This window comes from Paramormyrops kingsleyae, chromosome 23, assembly GCF_048594095.1.
Source record: "Paramormyrops kingsleyae isolate MSU_618 chromosome 23, PKINGS_0.4, whole genome shotgun sequence".
Lineage (NCBI taxonomy): Eukaryota > Metazoa > Chordata > Actinopteri > Osteoglossiformes > Mormyridae > Paramormyrops > Paramormyrops kingsleyae.
This window is the reverse complement of record NC_132819.1, coordinates 18,095,538-18,117,311: the sequence shown is the minus strand read 5'-3', so window position 1 is coordinate 18,117,311 and position 21,774 is coordinate 18,095,538. Positions and strand designations below refer to the sequence as shown.

Below are 21,774 nucleotides of genomic sequence, written 5' to 3'. Positions count from 1 at the left end.
TTTGACATTCAGGACTATTTATGCACATTAAAAGGCAAGTATAGTAATGTCTCACTCAAACCTGAAACCCAAGCTAGCTGAAAAACATGGGCAAGTAACCTTGTGATTTAGTGTCTTTCTTTAATGTTTTCACGCAAACATGCTGTAGCATAAAGCTACATTCATCCCATAGAATATCTGCTCTTTGAAGACTTTCAGCACTGTAGATAAATGACAGCATAATCGGGTTCTTACAATACAGGGCCAGACAGTGCCTGGGGCTCATTCAGAATGATCATTGTGATTCAGGGTGAAATGTCTTTAATGTTCATGTAACAGAACCAAAATCTCACTTACAACTCTCGTTTATTTCCGACAGTGTGAAGGGAAGTGGAGTATTTAATAATAAGCAGTACAAATTATAATTTAATGACAACCTATAAAAGACTGTGCTTTTTATCTGCTAAAGTGTAATTTAATTTAATACTATTGTGCTATATTCACAGTCAGTTGAACTGCTAAATGATATATTAAAAAAAAAGTTATTTAATCAATCATTTCATTTTTCAAAGTTATTTTCACATCTTTCTCATATCTTAAATCTATCAAATTTCATACTTATTTTCATGTATCTAAAACTATATTATGCTTTCTTCACATCACCTTTAGGCGTGAATAACTATAAAGAGCAAGCTTTTTGGAAGCAGGATGATTTCGGGATTTCACCTGCATTCAGTCAAATTGTTCCAGCGATAGGAATCCCGTCTTTGCATTGATGACATATAGGGCCATAAATAATGTTTGTGCTGGTCTTTTATACATAATTTCTGTGCAGGTTGGTGCCTTGCATGGCAGCCTTCGCCACCGGTGTATGGATGTGTGTGTGGATGGTGAATGTGAGGCATGAATTGTAAAGCGCTTTGAGTACTCGTAGGAGTAGAAAAGCACTATATAAATGCAGTCCATTTACCATTTTACCATTCTGGTTTATATAAGAAATCATTATTTGTTTGAAACCATAGGTGAGCAGGGGGTCCTCTGTGGCTTATCTACTGTGATGGTATCATCCTCCTTGGAGAGCTCCTTCTAATGTTCACCTGGAGCATTTTATTCATTCGTGTTTCTCATACAGCTACAGCTTGCTGTTCTGCTGATGCGTTTCAACACCCACTGCCCTCCTGGGACTTCAGCTGGCAAATGTCTAAAACACAACCTGCTACGCAAATTCAGTGAGAGCTAAGCTGAACATCCTGTCCGCTCCGTTTACTTCCAGCCTGATTAGTAATGGCAGGATAGTCATGTTTCAAATTGTTTTACCAAATAAAGTTTTGTTTTTGGGAGTCAGGGGATTTTATTTTTCATGTGCTTCACCTATTCTCTTTTGTTGCCAGTGAGGGCAGAGACTTGTGTCAATGTCTGGAAGGTTGGGGGTTTGAATCAAGTGGCCAAGTAATCATAGCACCGTTGGGACCTTGTCCAAGGCCGCGATGGTGACGGGATTACCTTGCCGGCCACAGGCTTTGAACCCATGACATGCTGGACACAGTCACAAATCCCTAACCTTCTAAGCCACACCTGTGTTACGTTATTACATTAGCATCAGTCAGTTTGACAACTGCTATGCCTGCAGGGCAGTGTGAAGGCAAGCAAATGCATCTTCTAACAAATGTTCAATAGATATAGCAGAAGGAAGAATCGCGGTTCAGTTTGTTTGGTTGTTCTCTTAAATAAGTAAATGTCACAGATGATGTCAGTGTAATTTATAAGGGAGGCAGCCAATGGTACTGGTGTTTAGCTAAGAATATGCAAATAGAGTACAAGAGACGGCACTGTTTACGCCCGCTAAGCTACTAATCAGATGAAATGTTCCGGGGTTTACAAGTTATCCCACGTTCTGTTGGTTCAAGAGATAAAGCAGCTTTAATTGAAAGAGTCTGTGTGTGACAGATTGCAGAAGCAACTCACCCATATTTGTTTTATCCTGTTCTGTAATGTTTCACTTAAGGAAACACAATAACGGATTGAAAATGATATAAATTGCACTATTGACATTAGTAATTGGTTGGGGAACAAGTACCGTATAAAATAAAACAGATGATGTATTATAAATAGCTGCAGTGTCATTGTAGGGTGTGTTACCCAAAAGCTCCTGTGAGCAACTTACATGGCAACTGTTCAGTTGCATGGTTCCAACAATGTTGTTAGCATCTGTGCTTTCGGTAACTGTACCCCTGTCTGGGGCTGAGATCAGATCACTGTACTGCTGTTTGCATTTAGCACATTGGTTTGTGCCTGAGGGGTGGAAAAGTGCCTCAGTGATTAGCTCTGTAGCTTCACACCGCTGGGTTATGGGCTCTGATCCTACCTCTGTTCTGTGTGTGATATATATATATATTTTTTTTTTTTATTCTGATATCTAGAGCTAAGATAGAAAAAAATTCTAGTGCAGACATTTAGAAGGCATGTAACCCCCAGAAAAAAAAATGTCAAGTACTTCAAAGAAAGTATGAATAAAATATAGCGCATGTTGTTTTTCAGGGTTAAGAAAGTGTGCATAAAATTCAGAACATGTGTTTTTCAGGGTTAAGGGCTCTATGTGCAGGATTATAGATCTTAGCTGGTTCTGTAGCACTTCTGGGAAGCAGGAGGATAAAACCGACATTCCGGAAACCTCCGAGAAATGCACTTTTAACTTTGAAGTGTCTAGTGGCCGTCCGCATTGCTGCGGCCGGAGCTTCAACTAGCTGGTACAGTGCCTGATACCGCCGTAGTGTCCTGCCGGGGGTCACAGCTGAAAAGCAGATATTGTTGAAGGGCCGCATCCATCACTGCAGCTCTGTTCTCCCGATTGATACCATTGTTCTGGCTCTGTTCTGCGGGATGCACGCTGTGGGTTCAGAGAAAGCTATCTGTGATACAGAAAGGCGTTCCTCTCGGGGCACTTCAGATCTGGGCCTTTCGCTCCATCCATTTGGCCGCCGGAGAGATAAACTTCTGCTTTCAGCCTCAGGAGTCATGAAACGGTTTCTCCTGAGCTGGATACAATGGAAACCGTCAGTGAAAGCTCTCATTATCTGTAGTCACAGGACATTTCCATTGGATTTGAAGTTGCCTTTCATTTAAGAATTTAATAGCCTGTAATTGCAGGCTGCTTTTGATGTTCTTAAGCTGGATACTTATCATCCCCTTCATGTGGTAATATTATTTTTCATTCCACTAATAATCCAGATTAAACCCCCAGTGCTGCCTTTGGTGGAGGCGTGTTTTTACAACAGCATGGTAAAGATGGTCCTCCCTACGCAAAGGGGGTGGGGGATTAACAGGGTGTCACCCTTTTAACACTGCGATAGGCAGACAGCAATTGAGGGCGTGAGGGAGTTAGCTGTAGATGTGCCTGATATGAAGATTTGGACGGATGGTCACACTGCACCTATGACACGGAAACAGAATCAGTGCAGTGTCACAGCTAAATCCAGACTGTGAGCTTGAGAATATTCTCCTTCCAGATTCCGTCAGCCTGGTGGCTATCAACGCCACAGTGACCCAGAAAAGGTGCATCCAAGCACTGTATTGAAATGCTCATATTATAGATATTATATGTCAGAAACACTTTGAAAGACAGCAATGGATGTTGGCAGTTGTCCTAGAATGACATAGCGTTGACATCATCATCATCATCATCATCATCATCATCATCATATGGTATCCAGGCTGCAGGAAGCTCTGGGAAGCTCTCCTGATTCATTAATTACCACCTAGATGTATGCCAGTACCACAGTTCTGCTGGCCGTACCACAGTCTCCCACATTGAGAGCGGGAAAGCTGAGGAACAAGCTAGAACATGGGGAGTGATGAGGTGAAACCAGCCAGCAAAGCCCCTAAAACCTCAGTGAGCATCTCCACATTCCAGCATCCCAGTAAAAACTCGTTTCCACTTATTTTTGATGCTTTATATAAAGTATAGCAATGAAAACCCCTTTAAAAGGCTCCTCTCTGCTTCTTTCTTCAACACATGGACACACTCAACCTTTGATCATACCTCTCTAATAGTTACTGTATGCTGACCTTATGGTCAGTGGAGGGCCCAAGCGCGTAGCTGGTCTTTGATCAGGAATGACCTATCACAGAAATGCTCTGCTGCTATTGGCCAATTATTGAACAGAAGCAGCATCTCTTCAGTGGTATGAGCCCAACTCGCTACTTCTATAAGATCGTGCCCACCGGCGCTGCACAGGCATGTGAATCTGTATGGGTTTTTAAAATTACTTCATGTTCATTTGTCTATTTACTTACGTGCTGTGAGATTATCGTCTACTCATCTCCCGCGTATCACTGCAAGCCGGAATACACATTTTCTGATCCACAGCTCCACAAATAAAATCACATGCAGCTTCTGAAATATCTGCCGTTATGCATGAAAAGACTTTGACCTCAAATTGGCTAGAGCACATGTGTGTCCAAATCAATGGGATGAATAATAATAATAAAACAAAGCAGTGACACATAAAAATCTGTGATGGAATTCACCGGCACGGGGCCCCTGAACTGGGCCCTGGCGGAGGTGTCTCAGAAACGCAGGGTCACCTTGAAGAAATGAAGTCCCACAGCACTGAACATTTTTACATTAGCAACTGAAATGAGCATGATTCCACGCTAAGCACACTGAAGCTTTGTTTGGCTCTGTGAGCGCTGCAGTGCATTTGGACTGCACTGCGGATGGGGAATCAGCGCGGTGTGAGCGCATCAGCGCAGTGGATGCAGGAGGAGGCATGAGCGATCACGTCGGGCTGAATGCAATGATAATTAATACTATGAATATGGAGGCTCCGGGGCCACGGTTGCGGGTTCCTCTTGTGTTGATGTGAAATTCCTCTTGCTGGAATTTCTCTCCCACTTCCTGAAGCATGCTGGGATGGAAAGATAGTCATGAGACTGTATGCTGGGCTCTCCGTGACGGGCCTGCATAAACTGTGCAACTTAAACTGTTTAGAGTACCAGAATTTGTTAGTATGCATGGCAGAATGTGATAGGGTTGCCAACCCTTTGCAAACGCACGTGCCAGATTCTGACGCTTATGCGAGAAATCTCACGGCAAATTTATATCGTTCCATTATAAACCTAAAATTAGCTACAGCAAAAGTTTGAAAACCCTACAGACTGTTTACAAGATAATAAAACTGTTACATACAAGTAAATGTGTGTGCAAATTTGCCCATAATCGAAAATCTCACTCCAGCCAGGGGCCCACAGTTAACAAGCCTGATGTGAGTAAACTGACACGTTCTAAATGCGTATTAAATGGGAAGCTTGAGGTACATGTCTGTGGATCTTGATTTGTCTTTATCAGTGAAAGGCTTCAGCGAGTTTAGGGGTAAATCATCCGCTCAGAGCTTCATCCGGGAAAGCTTTGAGATTTCTTAATACTGACAAAACAGCATGCAGCACGTTTGCTAAGTTCATCACGATAAGGCTTTGGCCTGGCCAAACAGAGGAGTGCTGTAATGGGTCGTGTGGGCGTCTCAGAGACACTCTCCCATCTGATGGGTTTTCAGCATCTCGGTGGGTGTCTTGACCCCAGGCCACATGCTTGTCATGGTTAGAGAATGTCTGCCATGTTTATGCCCCACTACAAATCTCCAAAGCTCTCATTGTTGCAACCTTGAACTTTAATGACCCCAGCCCCTCCTCCTGCCAAACATGTCTTGGTGGGGGTGGGACTCAGCATATTCCTGCCCACCACGAAAGGCCTCATGCAGAGGGTCTGGTCTTGGGTGGGGGTAGTGAGACAAACACCTTTTCCACCTCCTGAAGACCTTCCGAGCATCGTGACAACCTAGGCGAAAACATTATCCATTGTGAATAGTCAAATTGTGAAATGTCAATCAGCCATAAATCCGTGTACCTCAAAATCTCCTAAATATAAGCATTTCTAACAAGATTCAACATTAACATTGAGCTAAAGCTTTTTAATACTCTTTTTACTGTTTTGTCATGTCAGACTTCATAGCCTTGAGATCAAGTATAGAAACATGTTAGCAGTGGCTAGCATATTAGCATAAATTGCATTTCCCGTTTACCAGTATATACCTTAAGTGCAAAGTATTTTTAAGAAGCGTTTGGTGCTAAGCTGTATGTCCAAGGATCTGCACACTGGTTGGGACACTGCATGCTGCAAGGGCCCCACGACTGAACACTAAGCAGCCCCTCAACCCTTTCAGCTCCTGTGTCAGCCTGTGAGATAATTGCTAAATGTTATTTTCGGGCCGTGGTATTGTGACAGTCTTTCATCCCCAAGATCAGCGCAGCAGCACAGAGAGAACAAAGTGTTTTTTCTTTCCATTTGCTTTGTACATTAGTGAACAGTCCATGCAACAGTCCCCAGCCCTCCCACCCAAGACAAAGCTCTTTACTTTGCTCGCATACATACTTATGATAGTAGAGCCATGGGTGTCCTTCCCACTGCAAACACTGCATGGACTATGAGTGGGGGCCTGTATGGAGATAAAAAAACACCTATTTCATGCTGCATCCTTGAACATGTCTAACAGAGATGAGAGGAAGGGACTGCAGCCAATCAGGGCTACGTTTCCCAAAAGAGCCCATTAGCAACTTGCATAGTTGGAACCATTCAGTCAGTATGATTTTGGGAAATGAACCCCAGGGAAGTAAGAGGTCTACAACGTGAAAGGCAGAGAAAATGTGAGCGGCACAGCATGGCAACCAACAGCTGGGTAGATTTTAATGAGCAATGCGCTTAGGGACTGGATTAGCTGTGGAAAGAGGGATGGATGGATGGATGAGTAATGCTAATATGTAGAATATGCAGACCAGATGTAATTAATCACCTTGAAGATGCACCTTAAAGGGCTGAGAGAAGCGCACATGAGTAACAGTAACCCTAAAATTTTTTGGAATGTAACAGGATTTATCTGGGTTGGGGGCCCAGTACGATATGGTTCAATCGGGCCCTAAATCTCTAGCTGTTCCCCTGATTGTATATACAGTAAGACTTACCAGCAGTGCTGCAAAGTTCCTTATTTTAGTACTTTAAAGTCCAGTCAATAAAAGTGTACGTTGCTTAGAACAGATCGACAGCTGCACTGTACTGTCACAGCAGAAGCTGGGTGGTGGAATAGCCTTGATATGCCTGCCATCAAAGCAAAAACTTCACATGACAAGTCCTTTGGTCTGTAATAAATAAACTCTATTGTGAAATGGGCAGACAGACTCCCAGAATGATTGAGGTTAACCATTAGCAACCATTCAATGCAATTAATGAGCCAATTAAACACAGATGTCACATTTAAACCCAGAAATAGTATGTTCCTCAAAACGCATATAATATATAAAGTGTTTCCTAAGCTAAGACAAACCCAGCTGATAGGCAACGTTCCCAGAACTTTAGCCAATGCCTTTTCAAAGTTGGCAGAGAACGTTCTTGCTGTCAGTGTTGTGGAGTAACTTACATGTACATGTACGTTACATGTAACAGTGTTACACAATCAAATTACAAGATAAATGTAATTGTAATAAGTTACAGCTATTAATATGTAATGAAATGTTGGTGAGTACAAAGGGGTTACATCCGAAAATATTCTTTTTAGTAAAAAGCTTGTATGTAGAATTAACAATGGTTTTGCTGCTTTACATATCTCCACCTTGCAGAAATGCCATCTTTTGAAACATTTGTTAGAAAAGTAATCAAGTCTAATAACTGAATGGTGCAATAATAATAAAATTAAAGGTGCAAAGTACTGTTTTATAGTAAAATATTATTTCATAAAAGTGTTGTACATGTACACTGTGCAGCCTTTAACCATGACCTTTAAGGTCCACAGTGACAGCGATACCAGCTGCCCGTGACCTTTAAGGCCCACAGTGACAGCGATACCAGCTGCCCGTGACCTTTAAGGCCCACAGTGACAGCGATACCAGCTGCCCGTGACCTTTAAGGTCCACAGTGACAGCGATACCAACTGCCCGTGACCTTTAAGGCCCACAGTGACAGCGATACCAGCTGCCCGTGACCTTTAAGGCCCACAGTGACAGCGATACCAGCTGCCCGTGACCTTTAAGGTCCACAGTGACAGCGATACCAGCTGCCCGTGACCTTTAAGGCCCACAGTGACAGCGATACCAGCTGCCCGTGACCTTTAAGGCCCACAGTCACAGCGATACCAGCTGCCCGTGACCTTTAAGGCCCACAGTCACAGCGATACCAGCTGCCCGTGACCTTTAAGGCCCACAGTGACAGTGATACCAGCTGCCCGTGACCTTTAAGGCCCACAGTCACAGCGATACCAGCTGCCCGTGACCTTTAAGGCCCACAGTGACAGCGATACCAGCTGCCCTACCAAGAACTTTGCTTGTTTTTAAGTTATGACTCTTAGTTGTAGTACTGGGGTAACATGCTGGGAACATCAGGAAAACGGGACAATTTGAACGTTTCCATACTTCATAAAATCGTTAAAAAAAAAATTGCAAGACAAGCAGATCTTTTCACTTAAACAGCATTTTAGGTGATTCTCATAAACCTCACATTGTTGGTGTTGGCATGTCGATGTAAATTATCCATTAACAGGCCTGTGTAGCACGTGGCTAGCTCCTTAGCACTAATGACATGGGCAGAGTCCCACCCACGGGCTTCTGATGGCACTCAGTGATCTGTGAACAAGAGAGAGGTCTCAACAGATGGGTCCAGCCTGCTTGTGCTGTTCATTACAGTAGAGAAGAGGCCGTAGAGGCGGGTAAAGGGAAGGCAGCGGAGTCGACAGATTTAATTGTAGTGCACGTGTACTAATTGGCACAAGCTGTAGCAGCCTGGATCCTGACGGACTCATGTGAGCTCAGCATGGAAGGTTTCTCCACTCTACTCCCAAGGTCATCAAGGAAGCTGCCAATTCTGTCCTGAAACACAGCCAAAGCACTATAAGCTCTGGAGCCTGAGATTCATCCAGTGTCCACAGCTGACAGCACTGCAGTGTCGACGATGCCCTTCTCCCGTGAGCTGGCTCCCCCAAAACATTCAGACGTGAGTCTGACTGCCCCACTCTCTGATTTCCATAAACAGCAGCTTCCGGTTTGTCGCTGTGGAGCTCAACTTCTGCTCACCCGTCCGAGCACTAAATACATACTCTGCTGTTTACCTCTGCTAGTAGGACCAGCAATGTATTCAATCTATACAAATTATGCAGTCATTTTTTGTATTATCCTCAGGAAACCATTTTTTTTTTTATTTTGATGGAATATTGATTCCTTAAAGTAACAAACAACATTAGGGAGGGTTAGGGAGGAAATGGTTATTATTTTGGAGAACGTGTCAGGCTCCCCCCCCCTCGGGGCTGTCATTCTGGGGTGTTATCTGGTGGACGGAGGTGCTGTGGGGTTGTCTGTGTATAGTGCTGGGTTGGTACTGGTCTCTGCTACCCCTGTCGTGTCACATCTTTCATTTTTCTGGAGATGAAACACCTGGGGGTGTTCCACGAAGCAGGATTTCTTCATTAACCAGATGATTTGAGCCAAATGTAAGGATTGTCCAATAGGAATGTCAGCTACCTCTCTTCCTTTTGGACAGTTTTCACGTTTGGCTTAAGTTATCCAGCTGACTGGGAAGTCCTGCTTTGTGGAAAACAAACCCAGATCCTTCCTTGAGCATGAGTGCAACATGTTTCTTGTTTTATAAGCTTTATCATTTAAGAGGCTCAAGGTCTTTTGACAAGACCTCACATTTGTGGACTGAATGAAGATCTGGAAAATGGCCATCGCTTATTTCATTCATTGATTTCGGCTTGTGTAACTCAACAACAGAAGTCACTGTCATGATCACTTCTCGAGATCCACCCCTCCTTCTTTACAGTCCACATTGTGCAAAATGAGGAGAGATGTGGGGGTGGGGGGGTCCACTGCTAAACCTTAAGGGAACTTCCATGAAGAAGATATTTTCATGCCATGCTAGTTCATCAAGATTTATAGGGGTCCTCCCACTGGCCAATTTGAAAACTGCTGGTGAATGAGTCTTGATTGAGATATCTGTTGCATCCTTGCTTACCCCTTAAGATGTTTGGCCAATGCTATTGCCAGTTTTTGCAGCGGTTTTGAAATTTCTCAAGCGTTTTTGTGCATTTCGTTTAATAGAAGCATACTTTAAAAGTGTTACTTCTTATCGGCATGGCAAAAGGAAAACAAAGAGCGTTTGTTAAGAACAGGCAGTGCGCTATTGTATTGTTGCATCAGTTAGGACACTACAGAGTCTGCATTGTTTCATGGGCGGCATCAACGGCTGTGAGCAAAGGAGCCAAATCTTTGAGGCTTAAGACATCACATTTCCAGATGAGTTTGATCTTAGAGTCTCTGTGCCCATATTGTCAATCTCAGATTAAAATATATACCATTAAAATGCTATTCATTTAATTCATTTTTGAGTGAGTACAGAACTTTATTGGGTACCACTGTAGCTTCACACCTCCAGAGCTGTGGGTTTGGGTCGAGCCTTGTCTCTGCCTACGTGGATTTTTTTGTGTCTCCTCCAGCAGCAACATATGCAGTTTAAGTGAATATATGTGACTCCAAATTGCCCAGAGTGTGTAAGTGTAACCCTGACAAGGGGCAGCCATCCTCAACTTCCTGGGATGAGCTCCAGGCATGCCGGGAACGGCAAACAATCAAGGGAATAAGAAGGACGCACGTTTCTTGAGTGTGTTTTTGGACAGGTCTACATATGCTGTTGTTTGTGTGAGGCCATGCTGAGTGTGGGAAGGTGGAAAACGGGCAGGTAGAGAAGAGCGAATGACAATGCCTGCAGGTCAACAGCTGATGGCATCAGCGCCTTCTGAAAACTTATCTCACCCCCTTCATCCCTTCGTCTGTTTTTCAATCTTCTCATACCAAGACCCAACAGAAGAGGGCCGTTCTGACAATTCCGCTATTGTGCGAGACGCTGTTCGGCACCAGGCCCAAGTCCATAGATGACCCTTGTTATTTTGCAGGCCAGGGAGAGGCAGATGTGGACCAGAACAATGGGAAGTCCTCAGAGAAGACAACGGTGACTGACTCCATGGGAGCAATGGGTCCAAAGAATGCTTGGCCTCATGCCAGCACAGCTGGCCCCACCACCATCCGCCTCCGTTCGCTCCTCCTCTTCTCCCAAGATGCCCCGGGGCCAGAGAACAACACCTTCAAAGACCGCCTCTCCACCTCGGATGAGCCGCAGACCATCGGGGAGCAGAGCACGGTGGGACCAGAGGGTGGTTCGGATTTTACTGAGCAGGACACGGACTGAAGTTCTTCGGGCCAGAGAGACCAAGCCTAGCGACACCTAACATGGCCACCGCAAGCACCTCAGGGCAAAGCCCCTTTGGCCTGGGCAGGAGGAAACGTCACCCAGGTATCCTGGACCAGATTGGCAGGTTCTTTGGAGGAGACAAGAGAAGGAAGGGCAAGGTGAGCATGATATTTATTTGGGGAAGATACTCAGTATGAGTTTTCATCTGATAAATGAAAATCATTCCCAGAAAATTATTGCAAAAATATCCCGTCTCCCGTTCCTGTTTGATTGTTGGAATATATTACTCTAGTGGAAATGTTTTTGTTTGAGGAAATGAAATGCACTGATGGGCTTATAGTGCATCTAAAAATAGTATTAAGGCAGAGAGCACATAATGGAAAGAAGTACATAAACAACAGGGGTTAATGAAAATCATGTCTCACATTCGGCATTAGGGCAATGTCTCAAATGGAGGCTTCAGTGTCACGGCTTGATAGCTGCACGTGGAGCAAAAATACTGAACATACATAGTTATGTACTTTTGTTTTCATGTCATTGCCTAGGAGAAAGTGCTCTAGGCGGCCGTGTTTTTATGATGTGGCATTGCACCCTGTGGCATTCTGCTTTTCTCTCTATGCATTATAAATTTTGATTAAATTCATAGATATAGTTCAGAACATGCAGTAGTTCAGTCCTGTAACATGCAGTTGCACACATATTTTGATGCTATTCAGATTAAACAGTTTACCTAACTGCTACATTAGATACTGTACTCCATCCACACCCTAATGGACCTGCTCATGCATTTTAATTAACTTTAACTGATTACAGTTACTCACTGAATGTAAAAGCTTGTAAACATTTTAGAGTGCAGGCTGAGAGGGAAAAGAATGACAATTACATTTGGCCTCCCAAGCATTTGCCTGCTTGTAATGTAAATCAGCCACATATATGCAATTCTTTCAATTGTGCATTCTGATATTTTGGACAGCTAAATTGATGTTTTTTGTGAGTAACAGTTTATTTAGGGAGAGTCAGATACAACAAATTCCGTTATAATGCTATCAGGATTTAGTAATGTGGATTAAGTAATATCTCTAATGATCTATTTAAATTAAATATCAAAATGTGGTATTAAATTATTTATTTGTTGTTTTCATCAGTGGAACTTTCATTTTTAAAACAGTCAAATGATAATCCAGAATATGATGTACCAAATATGTTTTATTGGGAGTATGACCACCAAAAGTAAAGGCTAAACAGATAATTTATCTATTTATATATCAATTAACAATAGACACTTTTCCAGTTAAGCAGCATTGTACGCAGTTAATACTGACCAGGAAACTATTTTTTTTTTACTTTCCTGGATACGACTGTACAGATCCAGTTCTTCATTCGTGTTCTTTATGCACGTTAATGTGGTTCATCATTCGACCGTGACCCACTGTTACACTGGCTGATGTGTGGTCACCGGCTCCGCAGTCGGTCTCCATGACGACCGTGTTCAGAACTTGCATAACTTAGCTCCTCGTGCTCCACAGCTTTGGGTGGATCATCTAATGTATGGACAACAGCGACAACATGGAAGTTACACTAAAAGATATACATTAATTCTGAATGCATCAGACAAATTAGATGAGGGGCATAAAGAAAAGGATGGATTCATTTTACTGTCTGACACTACTGAGCTAAATCGGTATAGTTATATATAGTGTTTCTATCATTTGCAATAAAGAGAATTTTAAGAAAAGACTTAATTATGTCTATAATTGTGCAATTCTAAGCCATACCCTAACATCAAATGAAATTATTCAAACTGCTAAATCAGGATTACAAAATAAAAATTATTTTTTCAGTACATTCTGACCCAATTATGTGGGCTTATGTGGACACATTACAGGGATCAATCAGCTTCAATTTCTCTAATTTGATTTATTTCAGCCATGGTGTTACTATATATGAAGTTATTCCCACGGCACAATACTGTCTTTTCCTAATTAGCCGTACTTTGGGTGAGAATACTGATTTGTTAAGCAGACTCCATCAAACATTTTTTTTTTTGACAGAGTTTAAATTCCCCCCACTTTTAAAGGATCTGACACAGCTTTGTGGGGAAAAAAAAGTTTGAATATATTTTTTTTTATTCTTTTTGTACATAAAATAGGAATTCAAGGTTTCAAAGGATTCAGTGATTCACAGTAATGCTTTATAACTGCCGTTGTAACCTCTGCAATATTCTTACCAGCTGTATAATTCAATAACAAAATGTTGAATACGTTTTAAGCAAAATTACCCTTTTTCCTTGTGTAATGGGTGTCCTGCAGAAACATGGAGGAAAGATCAACCAATCGAGAGCTTTGCTGGTTCACTAAGGTCTTTACACACCACCTTAATGCGGAAGTGTAAAAACATAGCATCATGGTTATGTGTTGTGAAGCCAGTGTCGACTCCTGGTTACCACATTGACTGCATTTCTCCTTAATGTCCCATATTCCAGAACGTTCCGCTCCTTTCCGTTGTGCTGAGTTATCTCATAGTATGCCCAAAATAAGCTTCAATCTGATCAATTTTCTGTGAAGTATAAGTTCAGGTTTAAAACTGATCAAGAATCCACTTATTTTCGTGGGAATCTTGAAAGTTCTGCCAAACACCAGGAGTAATACTGGGTACTATACTGGGTACTATACTGGGTACTATAAATCCAAGCTGTCCAGCCCTAGTGCACCAGACCCAAGGTGCCCTGGATGTCTTTCTACAGTGAATCTTAGATGCTTTATTGCTGATTATACTGTACAGATATAAGTCACTTCAGCTGGTGTTCAAAGCAGCAATGAAATGCTAATCAAGCTGGAAACCTCTAAAACCTGCAGAAAGATGGAGACTTGCTGTTGGGGTCCCCAGATCACCTGCTATTAACAGCCCAAGTAAATCTATGGACATCTTCATTTTCTCTGGCAGCTTCGTGCATCTTTCTGTAAAACACCTGGGGAAGTGAAACTGATCTGAATAAACTGATGTCGCCAGACTCAGAAGACGGCTGTTCTGGTTTCTTGGAATGATGAAAGACAAATTACGTTGAAAAGAAGATCCTGCATTATTTAAGCATGATCTGCAGATCACTCGCTTTGGTGATACTATCACCAAAGTGAAACTTCAGTAGCTCAAATCTCCAGAACTCAAAACATAAAAGGGGCCTTTTCTGATTCCATAATTTCCCAGGTTAGTGGCAGTAACTTTCAGTGTTAATGCTTATTAATATCCTGCTTTTATTTTTCAGTCCTTCAAAGGAGTCCTGTGCACTGACCACCATTTGGCTGCAGAACGCAAATGGTCGCTTTTCACCAAGACTTTAAACTGTCCAGAGCACCCATTTAGAGAGGAAATTAGATAGGTGTGAGTTTCTTTCAACAGATTTCTCATTAGGCATTTAAAATTACACACAAGTATGACTATTAACTGGATACATATTAAACAGAATGTGTATTTTCTGTCCATAAAACTCATATGCACAGACAATTCCTCATATTTCAGTTTTTGTGGTTGAAATACTGATTTTAGGCAACACATCTTGTTGTAAGGGGCTATAATATATGGGAATGGAAAATAATAGTTTGAAGCTGTAAAAAAAATTATAATGATACTTAATCTGTTCGTAAAGCAGCCATATGAAAGCTGGAGTGTATTTAATGTTGCTTGTGAGCGAGCTGTGTTTTGTAGATAAACATGCTATTTGCATCCTCTGCAAATGACTCACTGATGGGTCAAGCGCGGACTGACGTAATTAGTTGTTTGCGTGTAGAAGGCAACTTTTCCAGAAACCTTTCATAATCAGAACTGTGTTTTAATCTTTGAAGTAAACAAGACCTAGATATGAATAGAATGCATTCCACTTCAGCTTTGTAGTGACACCATTAGGGTCTGAAGGACAGCATGTAATCATGTATGACTACCCTACCAGTTCTGAGGCAGACCACAAGCCCCCCACATTTACCTGAATCACGAGAAACACAAGGGACAGAACTCGTCTGCTGAATTGATTATATATACTGTAAGAGGCATATGTCCGGTGGTCAAGTAGTTCAAAGGCAGTATTTTTATATTCACTGGTTCGGTCCAGTTCTTTCACTTTGTCATTCTTAAAAATCTCACTTCAAGTTCAATACCTTGTCATGGGGAGGTTGTTGGTTTTATTCCCTTGTTTGATACTGTTTAGATGAACTCTGCCATATTGCAGCGTACTAATATGTGTGACTCCTGGAAGTCTTGGTACTTTTTAAGAACAATGTGTGGTCTCTCCTTGTCCCCCCCCCCCCCCCCCCCCCCCCCCAGGGGTCATTCCGGGCCCACCTGTCTGCCTCTCCGCAAAGGCCCCTGCACTCCTCTGCCCGCCGCCGTGGGCACGACAATGCTGTGGTCCATTTCTTCAAAAGCATTGTGAGCATCGCCGGGACCTCCTTACAATCACTCAAGCAATGGAGGCGGCAGGGGCTGATGGGAGGAACCAGTGTAATTTCACAGCTCTGTCAAGCACAGGCCAAATGTAGTTTAAGACAAACTTTATTGGCCCCGTGGAAATTCTTGGGGGAAAAAAAAGACTATGAAAATAACCTGCATGATTTGTTGTTTGTAGTTTTCCCCAGCCAGCAGGAAATCAGAGTCAATTACGGCTAGTAGTTATACCTAAGTTCAAAGTAAAGTAGTTATTGGATCCACAGGATCACAGGGGTGGGGGGGGGGGGGGGTATTGTGGGTTATCCCTGACAACGTTGGCTACAAGACTGGGCTTCACCCCTGATGGCAGGGAACACGAACTAACACAAGCTCACACACACACACACACACACACACACACGCACACGCACAAACTGCTCACCGACCTGTGTGTCCTGAAACAGTACCTTTTAGGATCCTAGGTTGACTGAGACTGACAGTGAGGATAGACAGTTTGGATCTGATCCATTTCTCTTTGAATCTCTTCACAGGTGTCCCCACCTCGTCCTAAATCCAGGGTGAGTTCCGTCTCACACCGCTGGCTATTTCTCGGGAACTAACTGGGCTGTTTCCGCGTTGGTCTGTTGGTGTCCAGCGGTACTGTTATGGCTGTCATTGTTAGCCCTGTCTCTCCATGACCCCTCTATCTCGGTCTCTTTCATGTGCAGTGGAGAGGACTGTCTGCCAAATTAGGCTGGGTAGGTAACTCTAATGTATACCTAAAATAAGCCACACCCCCAACCTATTAACCCATATCAATCTCAATCCAGCGTCAATTTAATTATAATTTTCCTTCTGTTTTTCCTTCTGCTTCTTGAGTTTTCCTGCCGATACTCTCAGTTGTACTGACTGATAACATTTACTTTCCCCAGCTGCTACCACTTAACAGCTCTGTAACATTTAAGGCCATGTTTTTAGTAATTTATAAACACATTCATAAAGCACTATAAACATGGCTATATTTATAAATAGCCATGCTTATTATGCATTATGAATGCTTTATGAAGTTCTCTCTGTCATGCACTATAAATACCTTCATAGTGCATTTTAATGGTTGGTATAAGCATTAAGGATGCTTTGTACTGCATTATGATGGTATCTATAGTGCATTATAGATGACAGCTTCATAAAGCATTCATAATGCATAGTAAGCATAGCTATAATGTGTCATGCCTTTTGATAAATTTTTATAGCCATGTTTACAATGCTTTATGAATGCATTGTATTGCATTATGAGTGTTTATAAATGACTAAAAACATGGCCTTAAGTAAAGTGTTACCACTGCCTCCTCCATAGCACCATGCCTACCTGTGTATGCTGTGCTCACCTGAAAGACCATCTCCTTTTCCACCTTCAAGATGTTTAGTGCATTGTAACACTCGAGGACTTTGACACTCCTGTGATTAATTGCTGTTAATTAAAACAAGTCTCTGCATATTCTCCTTCCTCCTGCAGTTTTTGATTGATTCTCCTTTTACAGGAAATCTGGATATTTGGTGACCAATTTTATATCTACCTCAGCTTCTTGTCAGTTGGTTCTATAATGAATTTATAACAATTACTGCACAGTAGAAGAACACATTCTGACACAGATAAATTGTTTTAGTAGTAGTTGGTAATTTTATGTCCACACCACTGAAAGAAGGCACAAAACCCTCACCAACCTTATAAACTTGTATATCCTCAGAGTATCACATTTTTGCAGTGGAAAGTTTCACAACTTGAGTGAACAAATCTGCTTTTTCAGCTTTTAGTGTTAACAATGTAGCGTGTGGTTTATGGGGATATGCCCACCATTTCCCTTTAAAGTAAAATGGTTCGTTAATAGGAAACATAGCAACACAAGAGCACCGCCCTTGTGGCAGTCTGTGATATCACTATTATTGAGTATTACTCTGTTTCTCTGACACTTTAATCCAGAGTGACTCACTGGTACTGGATGACTTTGACACAGCTGGACTCTTTCTGAGCCTCACCCGGTAAAGACCCTCGTGGGAGCTGTTCTGGTTCCCCCCCCCCCACCCCACCCCATCAACAGAGACCCCTCGGTGGACTCATTAACTTCACCTTCATCAGTCTATCACCCCACCCACATATCCATTCTACGTTTGATGTTTTCCACAGGACAGAACCTATTACGAATGTGACATGGGCGGCAGTGTGTAATGTAATCTGACGATCAATTCCATGTTTTTTCTCTGAAAGGTCAATTTTATCACACCAATGATTGCTGACTGTTTTTTTTACCAGCTTTCACAAACAATTGCACTCCCCTTGTATCCATATACATAATCTGACTCCATGATGCCAGATAGTCTTACATCTCTAACTGGAATAACAGGCGTCTGGCTATTAGGCTGCTTTCTGCATGCAGCCAGTGGACAGCCAGCTGTTTACCCGCACTGGATCCTTCAGGCCTCCGCTGGCTGGGGTCTCCGGCTCCCCCTGAGAGCGGACAGGCTCGCAGGCCGGATTTGGGACCCCGATTCAGCCGCAGCTGCTGCTGACTAACCCTTGTCTTGCAGGGGGACCGCAGGTCCTCGCCAGCGCGCTTCTACGAGGTCGCAAAGTCGCCCCTCAAAGGACGCCGTGGGGCCGATGGTCAGGGGACATTCTCCAAACTCTTCAAACTGGTAAATAAGTGAACATCTTCTGGCAGGCCCAGACCCAGGCTGCACACCTCACACACCCAGACAATCAGGCCGCACGCGCACTGCAGAAAGGTTCCCTCCCAAAGTCATCCTTCTCACTCCTCCTTTTGTCTCCCTCTCACTGCTTCTCTCTCCTGCAACACAGTGATGATAGCCCAGTTATCATCAGGGATCAGTAAGTAATCAGTGAAAATTAATGCTAATTTGTAACACTTCACTGGCTAAGCTTTCATTCACAGCTACTCATTTTACACACTGACAGAGGTGATCATTTCATATGCACCTTTTAGTACCTTAGCGAAGAATCCAAGCAGTGGGACCTTTTCCTGGGATTTGAACCAGTCACCTGCTGGTGTTGAATCTATGACCCCAATTACCTGGTTCAATCCATCCATCTTCTGTACCAGTGCAGGGTTAGAGTGTGTCTGGTTAGATCCAGGCCCCTGGATGCCGGTGCCTCGGCTCAGAGGGCCTATCGAACTGTGAAAGGTTGATGTGTAAGCAAAGTCATTTTGTTCAAGCTAAACCCCAGAGTCTTCATATATTCAAATAATGAGGAGGGGCTAAGGATTTTGTAGCATGGTGGTGTGGCGGAGTGACTCTCCAGCACCTAGGTAACATGGGGGGTGTATGGGTGGGGATAAATGACTGTCCAGCATGTAGTATTTGTAGACTGGAATTCCACTCTGCTTTACCCATAACCCCAAGCTTTCATCCATTATGTAATCTGTCCACCATCGCTTACCTCCATCGTGGTCATTTCTAACACACACATTGCGACGATTCATGGTGCTGGCCAACTCTCACTGCATCTTATTTCGAATTAAAAACAGTGATGTTAGATACAGATCAAAGATGCAAAGTTTTTGGCGTTTCTTTCAATTAGTTGCCCAAACAAGAATGAGTTAGTTTCTGAACACATCAGAAACAAGGCACTAGGACTTAATTATTCATTAATTATGTATTTGAAGTGATTTGCATTTGATGTTCGACAAAACTTTGTAGAAGTCTACAGTCATGCTATTTCATGGTTTATGCATGATAAAACCACGAGGAAAAAAACATTACAACAAACAAACACATCCTTGATGATTGCTCTTAGTGTTACGCTGTGTTACAATAGTCATAAATATTGAACACTGTTCTGTAGAGTTAATGGACCTGGATTACACAAATTCATTTTTTTTTATTATTATTTTATTAGATATTGGATTGTTTGAGAAATGGAACTTATTTAAAATACCACTTCAATTTCCATTTAATTCCATAGAAAATGGATCTTTATTATTCAGATGGTTCTCAACTTATCTGCTTCGTACTTGTACCTGTTGCATGGTCATTTCTGTAGGAAAATCAATTCTTAATACTTGTTTAAGATTAAGCACAAAGATAATTTCATCCATGAACAAGATGATATGTTTCTTATTGCAATACTAGCATGTAACCTTTCAAAGAGTTTACATACACTTATCTATATCACAAGTGATCTACTTCTAAATGACTGAATTTGCTTGGCCAATTCTCAGCAAAAGTGGGCTGATGGAATGTAAAAATTAAAGTACACATGTATGAATTCAGTCAACTTCAGAGATAAGTTTTTAACTTTGTCTCCAAATACATCGTGACCAGCGGTTAGTCAGCAAAAAAATTCTGCCTGACAGTCTATAAAACTCGTTTCTCTTTCCTTAATGTGGTGTACAGGTGTCATTCAGGAATGTATCTAAACTATGTTGTGATAGGTCAAATGTCCTTGAGGTTCAGTGGTCATCAGCATCTTATAAACCCCACCCCCCAATCCCCTTCTTTGACCAGGGAGGACGCCGATCCCGATCGCCGTCCAAACGCTGACGTCCCACCTCAAGATCCAACCTCAACCCAACAAGCGGTTGATAGTAAAGAGAAGCAAAGAATTCCAAAAAAGATCGACGTGGAAGACTGACACCTCAGCCGGCTTGTAACGCACTAAAAGCAGCTTGCCTTGCTATATAGACAGCCACGCGGTAGTGCTAAAACACCGCATGGCTGAAGTCTACATGCATTCATCCTCAAACGAGAACTGTTTTTGAATTCTTTGATGGTACCCTCATAAGCTCAGGCTTTGGGGATTTTTTTTTCCTCCTCTTCTCAACTTTTTCCTTCTTTTGTGGCTTTGACTTGTTGGATACTAAACGTTGTCGATGTCCTGTGGTGTCTTGTTTACTCGGGACAATTTCGAGGCTAACCTTTTTTTTTGACTCCCTCTCGGAATACCCAAGTCGACTGTCCGTCCGTCGTCAGAATAAAACATTTGTCTGTCTATATGTGCGAATGAAAGGTACCCGTCAGGCATGTGTCGAGTAGGATGCGTGGCCTTGGAAAGTGAGGAGCGTCAAGCTGGGGTATCTTCTGATGGTTATGAAGGCTCTCGTGGCAATGTGCCATTTTAACAGACCTGCTTAATACATTAATGGTTATCATTTTGGTGCTGTTGTTAAAGAGTAGTAGATATAAATGCCCTTCTGAAATGCACTGTACTACTGAAATAACGATTTATGGTTTGCTAGTACAGTTGGGTTAGCTATTGAGTGATCAGTACTATTTAGCTCTTTATTACACTGTAAATCTTTTATTCATTCTGTCCTTCCATTTACATGACTAGAAAAACTGCCAAAAAATTGTAGTGTCTGTGTAGTTTTCACACACCTCTCCTTTGGTCCGTTAACCGTTTCCAACTGTTTAATGTCTCTGTGTCCGCAAATCTTTCGAAGGACAGTTTGTAGATTAGAAGGAGGGTCTGTGGGAAGTTGTCGAGGGAGCTGGGGAAGCTGAGAGAGGATGTCGTACTGCATGTTTTGCTGCGCTGTGGCTGAAGTTTGTATCTCCAGACATTTATTTTTATCACCACGTGTGTAAAACAAGTAATCCCATGTACTCCATCCCTTCCTGACATGTGCATGTTCCCTGTGAAGGAATGTACGTTATAGACCGAAAATCTCACCCCTTAAATGAAAATAAACTATGCATTTGAAAATTAATAATAAAAAAAATTCTGTGCTTCGTGATACACATTTAATCATACTCTTTCTTCATTAAAATACAAATACATGAACGAATAAAGAATTTTGTTAGAAAGACATACTTTGATCCAAGACACTCACTTCATATAGAGAGACAGACTGACAGATAAAAGACTTCATAGCACTTTGATCCGATTTATCAGGCTGGCAGGTCTATCAGCTGCATGCCGTAAGGATGGAACCAAAGAAATATAGGTGGTCAAGCTGTCGCCATTTAGCCGCCAGCTCCGGTTACCCATTCAGTGTCATTCTAGGGCTGCTCTTTTCCGGTTTGCTAACATTGCAGACCATAATGTACAGACTGAAAGCAGTGGTCTCCAAACTTGTGTA

At 42.4% G+C, this 21,774-nt stretch overlaps 1 protein-coding gene across 2 annotated transcripts; it reads left to right on the top strand.

Annotated features, from left to right (window-relative positions):
* Positions 1 to 11,154: 11,154 nt before the first annotated feature.
* On the top strand, positions 11,155 to 21,431 carry LOC111852252 (myelin basic protein-like). 2 transcript variants are annotated; one of them, XM_023827921.2, is made up of 7 exons: positions 11,156 to 11,418; positions 15,575 to 15,679; positions 16,228 to 16,254; positions 16,405 to 16,434; positions 18,263 to 18,370; positions 18,534 to 18,563; positions 20,201 to 21,431. In XM_023827921.2, the coding sequence occupies exons 1-6, from the start codon at positions 11,299 to 11,301 to the stop codon at positions 18,534 to 18,536; spliced, it is 393 nt and encodes a 130-aa protein (XP_023683689.1). In that variant the 5' UTR covers positions 11,156 to 11,298; the 3' UTR covers positions 18,537 to 18,563; positions 20,201 to 21,431. The 2 variants fall into 2 exon arrangements, with proteins under 2 accessions (XP_023683688.1, XP_023683689.1); XM_023827920.2 differs by lacking the exon at positions 18,534 to 18,563 and having other exon boundaries at positions 11,155 to 11,418.
* Positions 21,432 to 21,774: the final 343 nt, after the last annotated feature.

Coding starts and splice junctions, on each gene's coding strand:
- LOC111852252 (XM_023827920.2), top strand. CDS start 11,299: ATGGCCACCGCAAGCACCTCAGGGCAAAGCCCCTTTGGCCTGGGCAGG. Junction 11,419..15,574: donor ACAAGAGAAGGAAGGGCAAG/GTGAGCATGATA, acceptor CCCCCCCCCCAG/GGGTCATTCCGGGCCCACCT. Junction 15,680..16,227: donor TCCATTTCTTCAAAAGCATT/GTGAGCATCGCC, acceptor ATCTCTTCACAG/GTGTCCCCACCTCGTCCTAA.